Here is an 18,130-nt window from a genome sequence, read left to right as displayed (position 1 = left end):
GAGGGTAACTGCAAAGTAGCTAAGCTGCTTTAACACAGTATCTGTAGCTTACTATAGTTATTATGTTTTTACAGGCTATAAGGCTATATGCCGGCACCGTTGCCCCGAAGTCGGCCCAGAACACATACTAACCCCTCCTTTCTGCTGTCCTCTCTCCAGCTGTCCACGTCTTTGCGCCGCTCATATAGCCACAGTTGTTCCGCGGCACAAACACGGAACTAAGCATACCTGAAAAAAAAAGTTCAGGTACCGTACTTTCTTGCGTATTATGCGCGTAATCCACTCTAACTAATGTGCCGAAGAGCCAATGCGCTTTACATATATCCGAGCTTCTTACGACAGAGCAGTTCCTCAAAAGATATTCATTTCATTTTGCTTATGTACAGGTCCCGTCAAAGTTAATAATAACACGTGAAAAAAAAAAAAAATCTGTCTCACTTCCGAACGTGATAACACCCACCATTGGAACACTGGGGCAATGTTCAGTGAACGAAATCCTTGCCACACCAACACAATATTTTTTTTTTTTTTAAGTTAAGATATTCTGGTGGTCGTCGTTGTTGCTCTTGTTGAATATGGGGTAAGGAAGGTTAGCATTTCTAATGGAGTCTGCAATCGCGCTGGGGGACGAGACTTCTTTTTCTTCTTTTTTTTTTTTTAGTGTTACTATTAACTTTGACTGGAGCTGTACCTCAAAGATGTTCCGTACGGAACATGTTGCACGAGGAGGAGCGCGAATATCGCGCAATAGTCAATCCTGGACTCAGTTCAACTGTGGCATTCGCGCATCTCTCCATGCTTCCAGCGCGCAAAAGTATGCTATATTCTTCCTCCTCGCTTTGTTACATTAAAAATACTCCCCTAATTTGCAGATGACGTGCGCTTCAGCGGCTTCACACGAGCGATAATCCGGCATCATTTGATGCACGCAAAAGGAAGGGAACGCGCTTCCTGTATTCAGCCGATTGCGTTTCCGGGCTCGATGACCGATCTCGCGGACAGATCGCGTTCAACGATAAGATAGCGGCCTACGTAATAGGAACATGCGGGGCGCAACATTCGCCCTTGTGGCACGAGGACGCCCGACGAGGCTCTGAATGTCACGTGTTCCTTATAGTGCAGTAAGGATGACATTGTCTGTCTTCGTAATCATGGGGAGGGGGGGGGGGCACACACGCGCGCGCGCAGAGTTCGAGGACAGACGCCGTGGAAGGGTTGAAATAACCGAAAGTTGGTTACTATTTCGGTCACGTGAAAATGGCACTGCGGCGTGATCGCCATATTGTGCTTACAGTACGTTGGAGTTGCGCAACCATGGCAGTAAAAAAGAAAAAAAGGAAAAGAAGAAGAAAAAAGAAAAAACGGAAAAGAAAAGAAGACGATGTCGCAATCGTTAAAAGGATTTCAATTTAGCGGTTATTACAAGTTTTATCATTCAGAATTACTACGTGGCCAAAGTTCATACACCCAGTGGTTTCCCCAGCACCCCTTACGCCACCTAGGACACTCCCCAAAATCTCGCAACACCCCTCTCCAAATTGTCTGTCAGGAAGGCAAAAAAAAGAAAAAAGACGGAAAAGCTGCAAATATGAGTGTTACCTCCCCCCCCCCCACACACACACCTTACAGGACCCCTCCCCCGAGAGTAAGATCTTGGGAATATCCCTGCATGCACCACTCGTCGATTAGACCCTGTATACAAAAGGCACTCCGTCGCAATGAAATCTTCCAGCCGACATAGTCACTCTTATTGACCATAATCTGTGTGTCTCTAAAAAAATAAATGAAAGGAGAGAGAGAAAAAAAAAAAAAGAAGAAGGAGAAGAAGCCTTACATAATTTGCTCGCCTGCTTTGATGCTCATTTCGCCGTTTTGTTCCTTTTTCTCCTCACAAGTATTCCATTTTTGCATTTCCTCCGTCATATGTTGATACTGTTTTTATTTCGTTTCGCGCACGCCTTGATGTACATTTGCGTTGTTGTTCCTCTGTCCTGTAATTTCAATAGACGTCGAATAGCATTTCCAATATGGTATTTCATCAAGAACTGAACGCCAACAATGGCCCTAAAAGGATCGTGTGGCGTAAGGTCCAAATATGCAGTCATTATTATCTGCAAAACAACAACAAATAATTAAAAATTAATGGCCATAATATTTGCGATTGGTCTGTTGCTGCGGCTATTACGAACCTATCCCTCAAATTCCCGTATTTTGAGCGAGAAATAGTAAACGTACCCCATTCAGCACGACGCTTGGCAGTACTCCAACGGTAGCGCAAATACCGCAAATACCGTACAGTCCTCAATGCCGACACGCGAGTATATACAGCTCAATCAGTTTTTTTTTTTTAAATTCCGCGTTAGCACCACGAAGCAACTGTGGCTATACGCATGGAGATAGGGGGCTTAGCAAGCGTCCTGGGCGGACTTCAGGGAGAACTGTGCCGACATACGTACCGGTAGTTTGTGAAGTAGTTTGTGCCTCGCAAAAACCCCAATCATCACCACCACCACCACCACCATCACCATCAACATTATCATCATCATCATCATCATTATCAGTGTACAGCTCAATTAGTGTGTCTGGAACAATATAGAATCGAGCGCTTCTTTCCCGAACCATCGCCGTCTTCCAGCATCCGTGAAGTAATATTAAGAGAGTGAAATGGGACTGAGATCTCGATAAGATGTCGGAAGCGAAAGTGCTATATAGCCTTGTGAACGACCTCTAAATCGTCTCACGGCCGCTGAGCCCTATGACGTCCGCCGGGCGTCCACGCAAATGCTCTCTCGCTGTACTACAGTTCTAGATTCCTTTGTATGTGCTTTATTTCTTTTTATTTTATTTTTTTAACGTTAGCATCGCGTATAGCAGATGCTGCTATGGGAGACGTATACAGACGCGTGGCTATAGAAGGCATATTTGGGAGAGGGGATGTGTTAGTATACGGGCGTCCCGCGAGCCGACTTCGAAGGATGGAAGGAATCGAACCCATCACCTGCCAGTCTTCGGCGTGATGCTGGAACTATATATAGCCCAAAGGAGCGAATGTTGTGCCCGCTCGGAAGTACTGCGCCAGGAACAACTTTTTTACTTAAACAAATAAAATAAAGTACGAACTCTTCTTGCCATCACATAGCTGTGTGTTGGGAGATAGGCAGTCAATCTTCTTGTACATTTCTCTTTTCTCCCCTTCTTCTTTTCTTCTTTTTCTTTTTTTTCTTTTGATTCGTGAGGCTGATACCTTCTTCAGCGTCACGAAGCATACTTACGAATGAAACCCGTGACCCTGAGACTTAGCTTTACTAAAAATAAGTAGTTAGGAGAGCTAAGCATTGAAATAAGGGAAACTTATGTAGTATATAAAATCTTAGGTCTATACAACAGGCTCTTACGTACGGGTATTACGCCGCGGCACGTGCAGCATTTATTTATTTATTTATTTATTTCCAGAAACCCAAAGGCCAGAAGGCATTACATGGGCGAAGAAACTACAAAAAAAATTATAACAGATCTAAACGAGAACCAGATCATTTCTTCGCGATCACCTTACATGTAAATTACATGTCAATTAATTAATGACGATATTTCAAAATTTGAAGTTTCGTGCGACGTTTTAGGTCAGGGGAGTTACCCATCCGCAATGGATTCACGTTTTCCCGCTGGACTGTTCCAAAAGGCGAAGCAGCCAGCATACATCGATATCCGGTCTCTGTATACGTCAAGCGGGCAGCTGGTATTCAAATTTCGTCGAAAAATTAATTTCGAGAACTCGGTAGAGTTTCACGCGTGTCATTCTCCTGATCTCAACTTTTCATTTTGTTAGTACAATACCACTTTTATTTCTAATTATCGTTTATAAGTTTATTAATTAGGTTTCTACGACAATGTTGGAGCACAGCGACAGCTCTGCTTACGTTTACATTCTTTGCACCACAGGCAGCTGACTCGATTTTTTCTATTTATATTCATTTATTTCATTTATTTATTCATTATTTCATTATTATTTATTCCGTTATTTTCATTTATTTTATTTATTTAGCAACACTGTTAGTCACTGTGCAGGGACTGTTACAGGGGGGTGATACAGAGAAAAAGTAAAATAACACTTCCCTGACAAAACAACTAAACAAAAACGAAACCTTTTTGGTAGTTATATACGCATCTATAAATACACAACAACGAGAAGAGCAATGTCACGCGCCATGGACGCTTGTAGGCAAACACACAATTCAAATTGGGAGTAGATCTACGCGTAACACACAATTCAAATTGGGAGTAGATCTACAAGTAACAGACAATTCAAGTTGGGAGTAGATCTACGCGTAACACACAATTCAAATTGGGAGTAGATCTACGCTTAACACACAATTCAAATTGGGAGTAGATCTACGCGTAACACACAATTCAAATTGGAAGTAGATTTACACGTAATACACAAAACAGTGCTTCAGCGAACACATCGACATCATCTATGCTAGTGACTGACTAGGGCAACCTGTTCCACAGATCAATTGCGTTCGGGAATAAGGGGTATTTGAATGTATCTATGCGCAGTGTGTATGGATTGATGTGTTTACTATGGCAAACTCTTTGACTATGGTGTCCTGAGTGGGTAACATACATGGTAGTGTCGATACTTAGCTTTTGGTGGTAAGCGAGAAAAAGAAATTTAAGTTTAGCAACCTTACGTCATATTGCTAGGGGTTGCAGTTGTAAGCGTTTCGTCATCTCTGACACTGATGCAATTAGCCTGTAAATAGACATGATAAACCATGCAGCTGTCCTTTGTATTTGTTCTATTTTGTTTTCCAGTTTTGCTGTGTAAGGATCCCAAACAATACTTATATACATATATAATGAATTAATATATATATACATATATCACCGGGAATCTCCGTAAATCGTCCAAACGACATCCTCTGGTTCTTCGCGAATGAAAACGCCGAAAAAGTCCTAATTTATACCCACTTTCGGGCTCTAACCAAATTACGGGAAATGATCTTATCTGCTCACCGGTTTTTACCAGGTTTCTACTTTGAAGACTCCGGTTAGTTTGCTTCCGTCATAACGGTAAATACATCCTACAACATCTCGGACAGCGCAGTACCCAGCTGATATCTTTCACAGGTAGTCCGAATCTCCTACATTAAAGTACAATGTGAAACAAAAAGAGGAAAACACTCGAGAAACTCCCTGGAAGAAAAGCACAAACAGAAACCCATCATAAACCCTTCCGGTCAGCGACCCCGACATTGACTCCGTAACACACAAACAGATCTGAAATGACGCAAGCTCACTCTACCAATGCCAACAGCTGGCACTTATAGAAAGAACGGATGACCGATACCATCTCACAACAATTATCTTCATCTTCATCAACACTTCCGTGTATTTACCTACGTAACTCGGACTGAAATGCACCAAGCACTGTCGAAGGACATCACCGTCACTTACGCGGACGAAGTTTACTATTGGTGACGTCACTGTACGTCACGCTTCATCACAACGTCGTCACGTCCTTCCTTCCCCCGCTGGGCAGTCGACGTTGAGTCGATGGTCAGGGATCCACTACGGAAGGGGGTGTCTGGGGGGAAAGGGGTTTGTGGAGAGAGGAAGTCTTTTTGTAGCCGGCCTCAATCTCGAAGCGAGCAGACACACACACAGCAGCAGCAGATCCAGTGGTTGTCGTCTGCTTTCGAAGATGTTGAGACCAGTGCAGTTGTGGATTATCGTGCTTGTGCTCGCCGGCGCAGCACTATCGGAAAATGCGGTTTCTAGTGCAGCGGAAGAAACTATGGACTATGAGGCACACGTGAGTTATTTGTGTGTTGTGCAGAAGTATAGATGGTGCGCCGTGAGCGAATTGGGGAACTATATTACCTGGGAGAAAAAAAAAAAAGAAAAGAAAAAGTGAACATGAGTATGCCGACATGCACTCTTCGCGGATTCCGAAAAAGAAGAAGAAAAAGAAAAGGCGGGAATGAAAAAAAAAAATATGTGGAAAAGTCGGAAGGAATATAATAGTCAGGAAACAATAACGATGATAATATATCTCTCGTAGAAATATTTTGTTTTTATGACAGAAAAGTAATGTAATGAATGTTTTTGTTTGTTCTTGTTTTTCTTTTTCTTCTTTGTGGCCTGGTCACTTCACCAATTCTGTAACGCATGGGTCTAATTTTACGAACCTCGAGAAAACAGCTGACTAGGCCATATCGCTTAACATTAGCCAGCTCCGACATATTCTTCCGTCTTTCCGTATAGAGAAGATTTGTTTATTTGCGAAATTACGGTGGATTTTCAATTAACCAATTTTTAAGTGCAACCTTCTCTCAATTACCGCATAAAAAAAACAGAAAAAAAAAAAAAAACGTAAGGCGGACGGACTGTATCGGAGACCAACTTCAACAGGCACCAACGTTTTCCGAAGTCGTAATATTTATCATTTTCGCAGTTATATTCTTATTATATCTATTTATTCATCTACTGAGCATGGGTAAGAGCGTCGTAATATCCCATTTCCCATCTATATCGCATTTTCATTCTTTTCTATTTAAATTCTATTGAAACCCCCCCCCCCCCCCCCCCCCAAAAAAGTGAAAATTGCTAAACCGAATAATAACCAATGCAGAGTCGCCACTATTTGTGATTCAACTCTCTACTGCCGACCTCTGCCGACACAAGGTTATATTTACATTGCGGGGAAAACAAAAATTAATAAGTAAACACGGCTGTGTGGGTGCGAGGTCTCCGTCCATCTCGTCGGATGAAACTCTGTTGTCTCACTAAACAGTTTCAGGGTTGCCATTGTCTTAGCCTCGACTGTCCCCGCTGTATCTATGAATTTGAATACGGTACACTCTTCTTTTTCATTTATTTTTTCTTATTGTCTGAAGCACAAGATGGATGTATATACTGCAACAGGAAATCAACTATGCATTGTTACGATCCGATCTAGTATGTCGTGTGGCGTTATATTACGGCAACGTATATTATGTCGCTTTATTTTAGTTATGTTTTTGTCAGGCTTATTATTTTCCTTTTTAATTTCAAAAATTGTGATGGAATGTGGAATAGGTTGACGCGTGCTGTTCTTTGAATGGTTATTGAAGTAGTTTCGAACAATTGTAAAAATTATATTTGGAAAATTATCAACGTGTACAACGTTGTATATTGCGGAGAGGGAAGTACAGTTGTGAGCAACCGACTAAATTTACAATCATTATAATTTTAAACAACGTTAATTAGATTTAAAACGGAAGCCGTCACGTGAAGGAAACTTGTGCCATAAAAAATGGATCCCAATTCATTTGCATTAAAAAGTAAACGATGTCTTCAAATTCAGGACACATAGAAACAAAATCTACTTTCACCAAATCTTAGCTCACAAGCAGCTCTCTGCAGCACCATCTCAGCCAGCTCTGGATCTTTAAAGTGTCACAAATCCCATCCCCCCCTTCCCAAATTTCCGACGAAAACGGCGTTAAAAAAGCATGAAGCCGAAGCAACCTTGGACGGTGGTCACCGAGGGGAAAAAATCAGGGGCAATGACATTCAACTTGTCCGTAGACGCGCTATCTAACGTGTGCTCTCACTCCCTCTTCGTTTCCCGTAATCGAGGAAGCCCAGATAGGATGCAGGTCACTAGGTCTTTACGTGCCTGTCAGACCCACCGCGTACACATCGAAAGGGAAAAATGCTTCCGTACATTACCACGCGGGACGCATGGCGTCTCAATGACTCCGAGCTAAATATAGTGCACGTGAGCAAACGTAAAGCGTTACACTCGGGTGATGCGAAAATTAATAAGAAATATATTTGTTTTTACGTCTTAGAAGTGTACGTTTGTAGTAAGATGCATAGTGTTATTTAGAACGCCGTAATTTTTTTTAAAAAAAAAGACTAATTAATAATTAATTTGTTCTTTGACTCTAATTGAAATCGGCGAAAGACGCGAGCTAGAACTGTCCTACCTCTTCTTCGGAGAAGAAGGATGGAATATCATTGGCGGTTTTTATTCTTCCGGTTTTTCTTTTCTTGATTTTTGTTTATGGATGAACCTTCCTGTGATGTATCTCATATCTCGACATTATGTGACGCACAAGGTCAGTGTTGTCGTGGACGGTGTATATCGCATTCGGTACAGTTTATAATTATGTATTTAAAAAAAAATTGGAAAAGGAAGCGAAAGGAGGGAGCAACACAATAATGCGCAGAAAGCTTAGGGGCGTTAGTTTTTTTTTTTTTTTTTAAGAGGTGTTAGTGAAGCATAGCGGAACTTATACGGCTTCCACCAATCCAATTTCTCTCCTGCATTTCTTCCTTGACCTTTGCTTTCTTTTTTCTTAATAAACATTTCTTAATAAACAACCTCGCAAATGTCCGATAGCGTTGTCGCTCACTATCATCGCGATATGGACGTGAGATCATTGCCTACGTAATGTTACGACACAACCCTCAGTTATCTCTTACAGGTAAACGCACTAATCAGCCGTTTATAAAATAGGAGTCAAGCCGGATGTGTCTTAAAACTGTGCCTTTTTCACGCTGACTCTTAAAGGCACGCCAGGCATGGAAGGACATGGAAGGCTCCCTTCGCTCGACAGCCGAAGAAGCCGTAAAGAAGATATTTCCCACCTTGCTACGTGCTAGCAACGAAGCAGGGATATCGGAAGATTGCCAAGCTGCCGTCTTCAAAGTGATCATTGGAGTACGCAAGCTCAAAGAATGGGCTATATCCAGTAAGTTACAATTACAATTATCTGCAACTCTTTTGGGCGATCGTTTGTGGTGAATTTCTGTTTGAATTTACATTCAGTCGTAAATCGTTTAATTATCGTTTATTTTAAAGTTTCTTTTTTTTCTTTTTGTTACTGTGGTGGCTACACAGTCTGGCAATCACTTGGTATCACGTGAAGCTCTAAAGCCCTGGATGGACCCACAAGATGGTTGGCCCCCGTATAAAGCTATACATCCAGAGCAGAACAGCTGATTGCTCAGCCGGAATGTTCCTTCCCGTTGGAACACGTGCGGAGAGGGCGAATCACTTAGAAGAGCTTAGAGCCAGAGTCTAGATAAGTACTTTAGCATTAGGGAGTTTTCCAGAGGAAAATCCGGACGTCAATGACCTTGACGGGCGTGTATCCCAATTATTTTTCAAGGGCGCTCCGACACTTTCCCCCCCTTGAGATTAACTGTAGCCATAGCTATTCCATGACGTCATCCGGTAACCTATGTGACGTGGACGACGTCCGCGTTACAATGCAGGTCCGTGATGCAGGAAGAGGAACTGGGCGGTTGCCCTAAATGTCGACTTCCGCTTTTTTAGGAGAGGCATCGGTATTGAGATGGAGCGCAATGCGTTACTGATAAGTTCCTTCTGGTCGGTGTGGGGTAAAAGCATTGCTGTAACTTGACGATGTCGTTTATACTTTAAAAAAAAAAAGTTAAAGGAACCGCGGAAAATTAAAAGTCGAACCGAATTGATTGCCGACTACATATTTGGTGAAAAGGCACAAGCAGTTTGGTTCGAACCAAAGCCCTCCGGTTTCCGGTCACAGACGTTACCAAAGAAAGCCACACCGTGATTCGTCTTCTACGTTTTTATTATCCCAGTTTCATGTACTACTATATTAGATAACCATGCTTATCTTATGCCTCGATCATTTGGCATGTATGAAAAATTGTCGATGTTTACGAAACGCGATTTAAATTTGCTGTAATTGAGAAGTAATTACAGTTTGTGTCAATATAAGCAGCGTGTCTATATAACCAAAAAGAATAACAAAAAAAAAAAAAAAGGTTCGCCAGACGAATGTTCTGTTTGAAGGCATTTGCGCTCGATCCAGATCTGGTTAAATCAAGGTAGGGTTAGTCCGCGGCAGTAGTCCAATAACTGAACAATTAAAATGCATATTATTGCGAAAGCACAAAAGTAACGGTGATTTCGATATTTGGTTTTATCAATCCAAGCTCTCATATCAAAGGTACGCAGGCTGTGCATGATCAGTGTTGTGGGTTCAAATCCGAATTGAAATCCACAAGAAATCCACACACGGACTTGATTGACGCTGTTTAGCTGTAGGTTATTGAGAATTAATGGGTAGGATAATGAATTCAGATTGAATCCCTTTTTCTGACTCTAATTGAATCATGTTCACGAACATGGATTTCCTTTTTCTATACAGGCGGACTTGGATTTTAAGTTGAATCGTTTTTTAAGGGATAACTTCGATTACCCGCCTTTTCGATCCACATCATAAATTACACTGTTCCTTCGCGAAATCCCGCCCCCCACAACGGTCCTGACGAGGAAAAGAGCTCATCCCTCTCATCCTTCTCATCCCTCATCAAACGACGACTCGAACGCCCTTCAGTTTTCCGGTCCTTGAATGAGGCACATAAACATTCATTAAGGAAACAAACAAACAAGCGAGGAAATAAGCGCTTCGGGCGATGTGTACACCTCAATTCGGCAGCCTTGTCGTCCGTGTTTTGGGTCATGCTTTTCTCACCTTTGCAATGAATGTTGCATTTCATGTCCGCTATCCATCATTCGCTTCAAGGGCGATGCAGTTTTTTTTTTAATTGCTTTACCTCCGATTAATGTTTTCTTCTCTCTCTTTTTTTTTTTTTTGTTTCAAGCCAGGAAGGCTACGTGATAATTATATACTTACTAAGGATTCTCCGTGCTATTGGAAAAATATACCTTTTAGAGAGTTGTATACGGGGTTATACGGTACTCAAGCTCCGTTGGTACGACCGACGCCCATGCTTTTGTCAGCGTTGTATGGAGTGCCAAAAAATCGTGTGAAAAATTTTCAGCTACCAGATTTTCATCGGTAAATTATATTTAAAAAATAAATAAATGAAACCGCGCGTTCTATGCATTCCCTGTTCCGCGCTTTTCATGAGCTGTCGGGGAAGCCTTGGGGATACTGTGTAATAACTCTAGAATCTACATATTTACTGGGAGTGGTGCAAGAAAAGTGCACATTTTGTTTCGAAATTGTTGAAAATAAGCACCGTAATAGTCGTAACAATAGTTCGCCATATTATGAAATTTGATAGACCTGCGTCCCCTCATGAGGCTTACCATCCGGCCAGTCATTTTGATTTTCATAATTTATACGCAAATAACTGGATCAACGTGCAATGTTTGCTTAAAAATTGCGCGCCCCATACGCCACCACTCTCTATAGTGCGCCCTCTAACGCATAATTTAGCTCTCAAACAGACTTTTTATTCGATCCATCTTCATTACAAAACCATATCTTATATAGCCTGAAGACATGAATTATCTCAAAAGTATCGCGTCTCCTTGCTAAGATTGCATTTGCACTATGTATCACGTCATTGAACTATAAAAGCTTGTAAGTAACGCGGATACCAAAAAGGGCAGGATATCGTTCCCAGAATTTCAGCTGAGAACGTGACCTTCTGATAGCACGTTATAAAGTGCAAGCTTATTGAAGCGCTTGAAGATGGCAAGCAAACAGTGTGAAGGTTCCAGAAGGGCTCTTCAAACTAGACGGATTCAATTGTCTCTGCGATGCAAATGCCGGTCTCTTTATGATTACGAGGTCGAGCTTCCACGTACGATTGGGCGACATGACAGCAGATGACTTCCGGTTCCCGTGCCAGGAGGGGCCTAGAGGGTCAGCGGTCTGTTTACCTATACGCTAAAGCCACTTAAAGGACCACTTTTCTTTCTGAATGATGGAGCAAGGCTCGGGATTGTTGTAGCAGACGACAGGAGCGACTCCATTGCAGACGATTCCCGCGTTGCGCGAAACGAGGTGCATTCCTGCTAACACGCGTTTCCGGTCCGCCCATCAGCTTCCGGAAATGTTTGTTTAGTTTCACTTTTCATTTCCGGACTTCCTGCTTCCGACTGCAACCCGAAACTTGGTCATTAAGAAGCAAAAAGGTGTCTTTCTGGGCCAAGACGCCAAACCGGTATTCAGATGTTGTTCAACTCGGACTCGATTTGAAGCTTCATCCTGTCCAACTGTCACCCGTCTATCGTTTACACAAAAAAATGCTTAATTTAGTGATCCGGTCCGTGTAATAAACTAGTATTACCAGTTAATAATACTATAGGGAAGATGTGCTTTTAGTTTTGTCTTTGATCATGTGATATTTACGGTTTCCTTGACAACCGCGCAGTGGTGGACGCCAGTGGGAAAGTCCCAACGGGAGTTCTGACCGGTGCGGCTGCTTCTCTCGGTTCCTACGACCAGTGCATGACAATAGGTGAAGGTGTCAGCCCCGAGGAAGTTGAGGAGAATGATATTATCGTCGGACAATACTGCACCGTCAACATTCGCTTTCCCATTCTCCCAAGACCGTACTCCAATTCCTCCGAAATCATCACTGATGGTCAATCGGTAAGATATCTTTTTCTGTGGCATGGTCCTTATCCCGTTTGTAGTGTCCTTGTCACACGCACGTGTGGCGATATGGTAGCACTTCTCAGGGTTCTTCGGGGTGTCGACCATGTTATACCTAAAAGTCTTATCGTTATGAGATATGATAAATGTTTCGTTCCTTCTTCATATAGTTTATGCATTGGGTCTACAACTACGGAAGATGGTTGAAGTATTTCCCCATCCGTATCGGAGCCTGTGTTCCTACTCAGTGTAGCAAGGATGATCTTTACAAGCTCGCCGTTTACGGTAAGTAAGCCTGGCTTCCATGTGGCTTATACAGCCAACGCAATCCAACGAGTAGCCGTAGTCACCGCCGACGTCGTCTGCGGACGACATGTTGCAGACGACATGTTGCAGACGGTACCAACCAAGATTACAACTTTGTCGTCTGCCAAGTCTGTCGTGCCTCCATGGCCAAGGCTGTTGGAAGGCGGTTTGGTTGATGTCCTCGCAAAAACCGTTGTAGAACGTATTGAACACCCGCCGTGTTCTATTGAACATCCTTTAATATGTTTTCTCTCACTTTTCTAGCTGCTGGTCAAGCAGGCATGAAGGCAGACATTGGCAATTGCGAATCTAAGGCAACACCTGTCTACAAAACCGAGCATGTTATCATTTTGTAAGCACCTTATGCCTTCTATTGGTTTCTTGCTTCTTGCAAGTAGTCTCAAATATGTAACTAAAAAAAAAACACTCGTGTTCTCATTTTTTAAGGGTCGCACTGGGTACTGTTGCCACGTGCGTGGTCATTGGAACTGTCTTGGAGCGGGTTTACAACTACCAAAGGAAGCACCTCAAACCAGGAACTCATATGCTACCTCCAGGTTGGTAACACAGTTGTCGAAGGACCTGTATCCCAATAGGATGATACGAAAATCAGGATAGAGTGTACACACAGTGCTCGAGGAATAAACAGCCGGTTTACTTATGAGTGCTGGCTCTTGTCACAGGTGTACTTGCTAGAATCTTCCTGGCATTCTCCTTCGTCGCGAATACCAAGAAGCTGCTTAACCCAAGGAAAACAAGAAACAGCTTGGGTGTTTTGCACGGACTCCGAATCATCTCTTGCTTCTGGATTGTTCTTGGTCATACCTACTATCTGGTCGACATTGCATCTTTCATCCGCTACCGTGAGTATAAATACAGTGACCCTTTGTGGGAGCGTAGAACTCGCATATTCCGTGACCACGCTGGCAGGAACATCTGTGGATAGAAGACCATGCTGCAATGTTCTATACGCTCAAGATACGGTTGCGGATGCTATACGGTATGCAGAACCTATTCGCGACATTTCTAGGACGTTCAAGGACGAAGCAAAGTGTAAGAGGTGGAAGAAATAAGTGATCGGGCTGCAAATGTTCTCCGTACTTAAATTCACATTAAGTACAAAATATCCATGGCAGGACTTTTTCAGGATATTTATAGGACGTTCAAAGATTGCATTCATATTCTCAATGTAACTCTTCCATGCATTATTGAGATATTTCTGGTACTGGGAAGAATATGTACACCTCTGTGTGCTCTGCACTTCGAACGGTCCAATGAAGGACTTTTGGGGGACATTTACAATTGGACGCCTCTGTAAATTAAGTATGTTCATTATGTGTTTCAGGAAGGCTCAAGACCCTCGAAGACCTCTATACTAACGTGCCCTTCACGGTGATCGAAAACTTCTTGCCTGTTGACACCTTCTTCTTCATTAGGTACGCCCAGTAGTACAATACATTCTGTAAGCGGTACTGCATGGTAGTCGACGTGCCTTGACTAGACCAACTGCTTTCTAGTTATACTGTAACGTTTCTGTAGTTATATGTAACTAAATTGTTACCGGCTTAGTTCAGTTCTGGAACTTTGAGATGACTTGACGCAGAAATATTTCTCGCTAACAATTGTGACAATGACATCATTTTACAGTGGTCTTCTCATCATTTACTCAAGCTGGGGCAAACTCGAGCAAAACAAGGGTAAATTCAACGTGCTGTCGTCTTTCCTTCAGAGGATCTGGAGGTAAGCTCCGGCGGTTACATTGACATTCCTGCAGGCTATGGATTTTAGTGTCACGTCCAAATTATGTATCATTCTGGACATTGAATGCATGCCATATACCACACACGGGGCATCTTCCGATACCTTTGATATCTCTTTGAAGCCACTGTGAACATGGGTGGTTCACTGAGAATCTTCGTGGTGGCATATATAGATTAGTGTACGATGAATATCCAGGACATCCACAATATATCCTGCACTGCATCCTGAGTTGGTACGGTGTTCTGAAATTCAAAGATTGTTTTCTTCAGAATGACTCCATCGTACCTCCTGGCCATCGCTCTTTTCCTCCTGCTGCCACTTGCCGGCTCTGGTCCGTTCTGGAATGAAACAATGGAACCTCTGATGAACAACTGCAGGAATTCTTGGTGGACCAACGCCCTTTACGTCAGCAACTACTTGCCATACGAGAAAATGGTACGCATCCTTTCTACCAAGTGCGCCCGTACAGTGTTATATTGAAAAACCTTTGTCATTTCTCCCCTGCTGGGCGAGAAACGCGAGTGACTGGCAGAACGCCGACATGTACGCTGGGGCGGTATAACGGCAGTAACGACATCTGCTTTTTATTCGCATCGAACACGAGTGACCGAGAAACGTCCCCGAAATGTCCGAGACATATCCAAGCTTCTCCGCACTTGAGGATCTCCTGGGTACGCCTACAGGATGATGCAAGTTGGACTTTTCCGGGGTCACGGTAGTCTTTCATATCAGTCCACTTGCTGGCGGGGAGCAGGATTTGTTGCCACGGCAACGACGGTATGCGCCTAGAAAGGAGTAAACTGTTACGTGAGGTAAATCTGAGGTAAGGATCGTGACGCCGACGGCGCGTCCGTGGTCTCGGTGATGGGGCGTTTTGGTGTCTGGTACAATTTTATTTTCTCGACGATCATTGGGTAGTATAATCTCTCGATACGTATCGGGCAGAAGATCATACACAGGACTCTAGCATTAAAAGGGGTTGCGACACCTTGATGTGTGTGATTCTTTACTTCATGAGCGCAGAATACTGAGGGCAAACTATTTTTGTAATAAATATTTTATAAATCATAAAAATAACATATGCTGTAGATAACGAGACATAGATACTTGAACACGCCTCCACATTGAGCTGCAACGTCAGAGGAGGCGAGAGGCTCGGCCATTTCTATTGGATCTCGTAGGCACGTGACCCAGGTTCACATCGATGCAAACAACTTTCTCTTTCATTTATATCATTCAACTCGGAGTGTCGCAACCTCTTTTATTCTTCCAGGCAATCGAGCAGCTATTTCTGTCTCACTAATTTCTGTTTGTTGCCTGTGCAGTGTCTTCTTCACACGTGGTTCCAAGCGGTGAACATGCAGTACTACATCGTCTCTCTTCCGCTACTCCTGCTTACCTTCAAGTGAGTTTGTTTATTTGTCATCACTAGGAAACAAGGAACAAGAAAAACCGTGGGGCGTGTCCAATAGCTTTCGCTTTCGCTTGTAAATCCTGATACGTGCTCACATTCCCATGTAGTATGCGAGTAATAAATGCCGAAGCTAATGTCTTTTTCGAAACAGGTACAACAACATCGGGCTCTCCGTTATCTTCACTCTTGCCACACTTTCGGCGCTTGCCACTGGTCTGGTCACCTACTTCTTTGATCTCCCTCCAGCCCTCCTGCTCATGGCATCTGAATGGACGTAAGTTCTGCACTTGAAGCATCAAGTTCAGGGGCGAACGAGCCCTTCTGATAGGTTTTGCCCTCTGAAATATAGTGACAAACTTTAAATGTGAAAAGTTTTATCCAAACCCAAAAAGTGTGCAGGCCTGGATAGCATGTGTCCTGATGCTGACAGGTACCAGCATACCTCCACATCAGTTTTCCCTCCTCCGATACTATAACACAGTTATTATATTCGACACACATTCTGGTATACGTCCGATATATCGTGGTCAGTGATACCTGCTGATATGTCTCACAGCCGCTTGTATGCCGATATGTCTTGGTCATACAGGCTGCTGGTATGTCCAATAACATTTATATCTGAATCTGATATTATACTGCTGGTCCAGTATCGCTAGTATGCACAGCCAATATGCTCAGGTCCATTCTGATTTGTTCCACTTGAAATCATATCGGATATTTCTAGTGAGGGTGGGCTAACAATATTTAAAATATCTTCAACAGGAAAGCTCTTCAGCAGTTGAACCTGGTATACTTCCAACCCTTCACTCACTTCGGCCCCTTCTGTGTTGGCCTTTTCTGCGGTTATTACCTCGTCAAGAACAAGGAGGTCCAGTACAAACCCGTAAGTTTGCGTACCCTCCGCATGTTTGTTCATAATGGGCGCTGTATATCCTTACCCCGAATGCTATTTCCTCGCAGCTCACACTGGTAATTGGCTGGGCTGTGGCTCTCATCTTCACAACGGTCTCTCTGTTCGGTGTTTACCCATACCGTGCGAATATCCCTGTCGACACCATCGTGTACGCTGTGTACGCCGGCGTCCACCGTACCATGTGGTGTCTCGGCGTCGCTTGGATCACCGTAGTCTGTGAGACCGGACATGGAGGTACGATTCTGTGCAAGACACGCAAGCACGCGGGCATGCAGCCAGGTCAAAGTTGGCCTTGTTAAGAAATATACCCAACCAATTAATAAACAGACCTTGTTAAAAGGGAGCACATTTCGAACCCAGTCGTATATGCTAAGCCTAAGCCACCTTAGCTATTTCCTCAAAATAGTCAAAATAGTAGCTATTTCCTGAATAGTCCTCAAAACGTAAGACAAAGCATAGGAGCACGTAAAGCCTAATTCTCTGACTGAACCTCAGAAATATGGAAGTAAGGCTTTGGCTTGCAACATAGCTTCCAAGGGGCTTGTGGAGTCATGGTCTTTTCATCGACAGGTCTTATCAACGGAGCTCTGTCCTGGCACGGGCTGGTTCCCGTCAGCAACCTGACCTATCTCATCTACCTCCTTCATCCTCTCGTGGTTTACGCTAAAGCCGCATCCACCAGGGAAATAATCAACTTGGATCATCTCACTATGGTACGTCGTGACATCTCTTTTATTTTCTTATTATCTATTTTGAGCAATTTTGACATCCTTCGATACGGTTTATACTAGAAACCTCATAAGTGCCCTCTTCTCTTGCAGTGCTACGAATTCATGGGTCACTCAGTCATTGCGATAATGTTGGCGTTTATCGCTTATGTGGCCGTCGAACAGCCATTCGCTGCTCTTAAAGACATCGTCTTCCGGCGGAAGCCCAGGAGTCCATCTGTAGATATTCCACCAGCAGAGACGTTACACGTCCAAGTGGTCAGCAACGGCCACACAACGTCTTGTAAATAGTCATTTATTTGTTGTTGTTGTGTGTCCCGTCACCTGTAAATATTGTCCGTTGTTGCTGTTACATGTTGTATAATATATTGTTGAACACTGGAACACTGGTCTTCCTTGTCCTTGGTCTTTCGTTTCGAGATGGGGGATGTTAACTGAGGGTGGGTCAAGGGTGGGTCTTGTGTGGTAGGTGGCGCTCTGGAGATTTGGACCCGTAGTAGCACGGTCCCCACGGCGTAGTGGTCCAGCCGACCACTTTCCTAACCTTAATCAGCCTAGCGGCTCTTTAGCGAACTACTGCTGTAGCAGAAACCTACATGACTGGTACTGGAAA

At 43.3% G+C, this 18,130-nt stretch overlaps 1 protein-coding gene across 1 annotated transcript; it reads left to right on the top strand.

The window, feature by feature from the left end:
- Nucleotides 1–5,654: 5,654 nt before the first annotated feature.
- On the top strand, nucleotides 5,655–17,895 carry LOC135367964 (nose resistant to fluoxetine protein 6-like). Its single transcript, XM_064601054.1, has 16 exons — nucleotides 5,655–5,815; nucleotides 8,564–8,744; nucleotides 12,172–12,392; nucleotides 12,566–12,680; nucleotides 12,966–13,053; nucleotides 13,149–13,258; nucleotides 13,385–13,564; nucleotides 14,047–14,137; nucleotides 14,349–14,441; nucleotides 14,732–14,897; nucleotides 15,788–15,867; nucleotides 16,028–16,150; nucleotides 16,639–16,759; nucleotides 16,837–17,023; nucleotides 17,360–17,502; nucleotides 17,611–17,895. The coding sequence occupies exons 1-16, from the start codon at nucleotides 5,705–5,707 to the stop codon at nucleotides 17,806–17,808; spliced, it is 2,208 nt and encodes a 735-aa protein (XP_064457124.1). The 5' UTR covers nucleotides 5,655–5,704; the 3' UTR covers nucleotides 17,809–17,895.
- The last annotated feature ends 235 nt before the right edge of the window (nucleotides 17,896–18,130 follow it).

Source organism: Ornithodoros turicata, chromosome 9 (genome assembly GCF_037126465.1).
Source record: "Ornithodoros turicata isolate Travis chromosome 9, ASM3712646v1, whole genome shotgun sequence".
Classification (NCBI taxonomy): Eukaryota; Metazoa; Arthropoda; class Arachnida; order Ixodida; family Argasidae; genus Ornithodoros; species Ornithodoros turicata.
The sequence above is the reverse complement of the archived record's forward strand: the minus strand, read 5'-3'. Positions and strand labels throughout refer to the sequence as shown.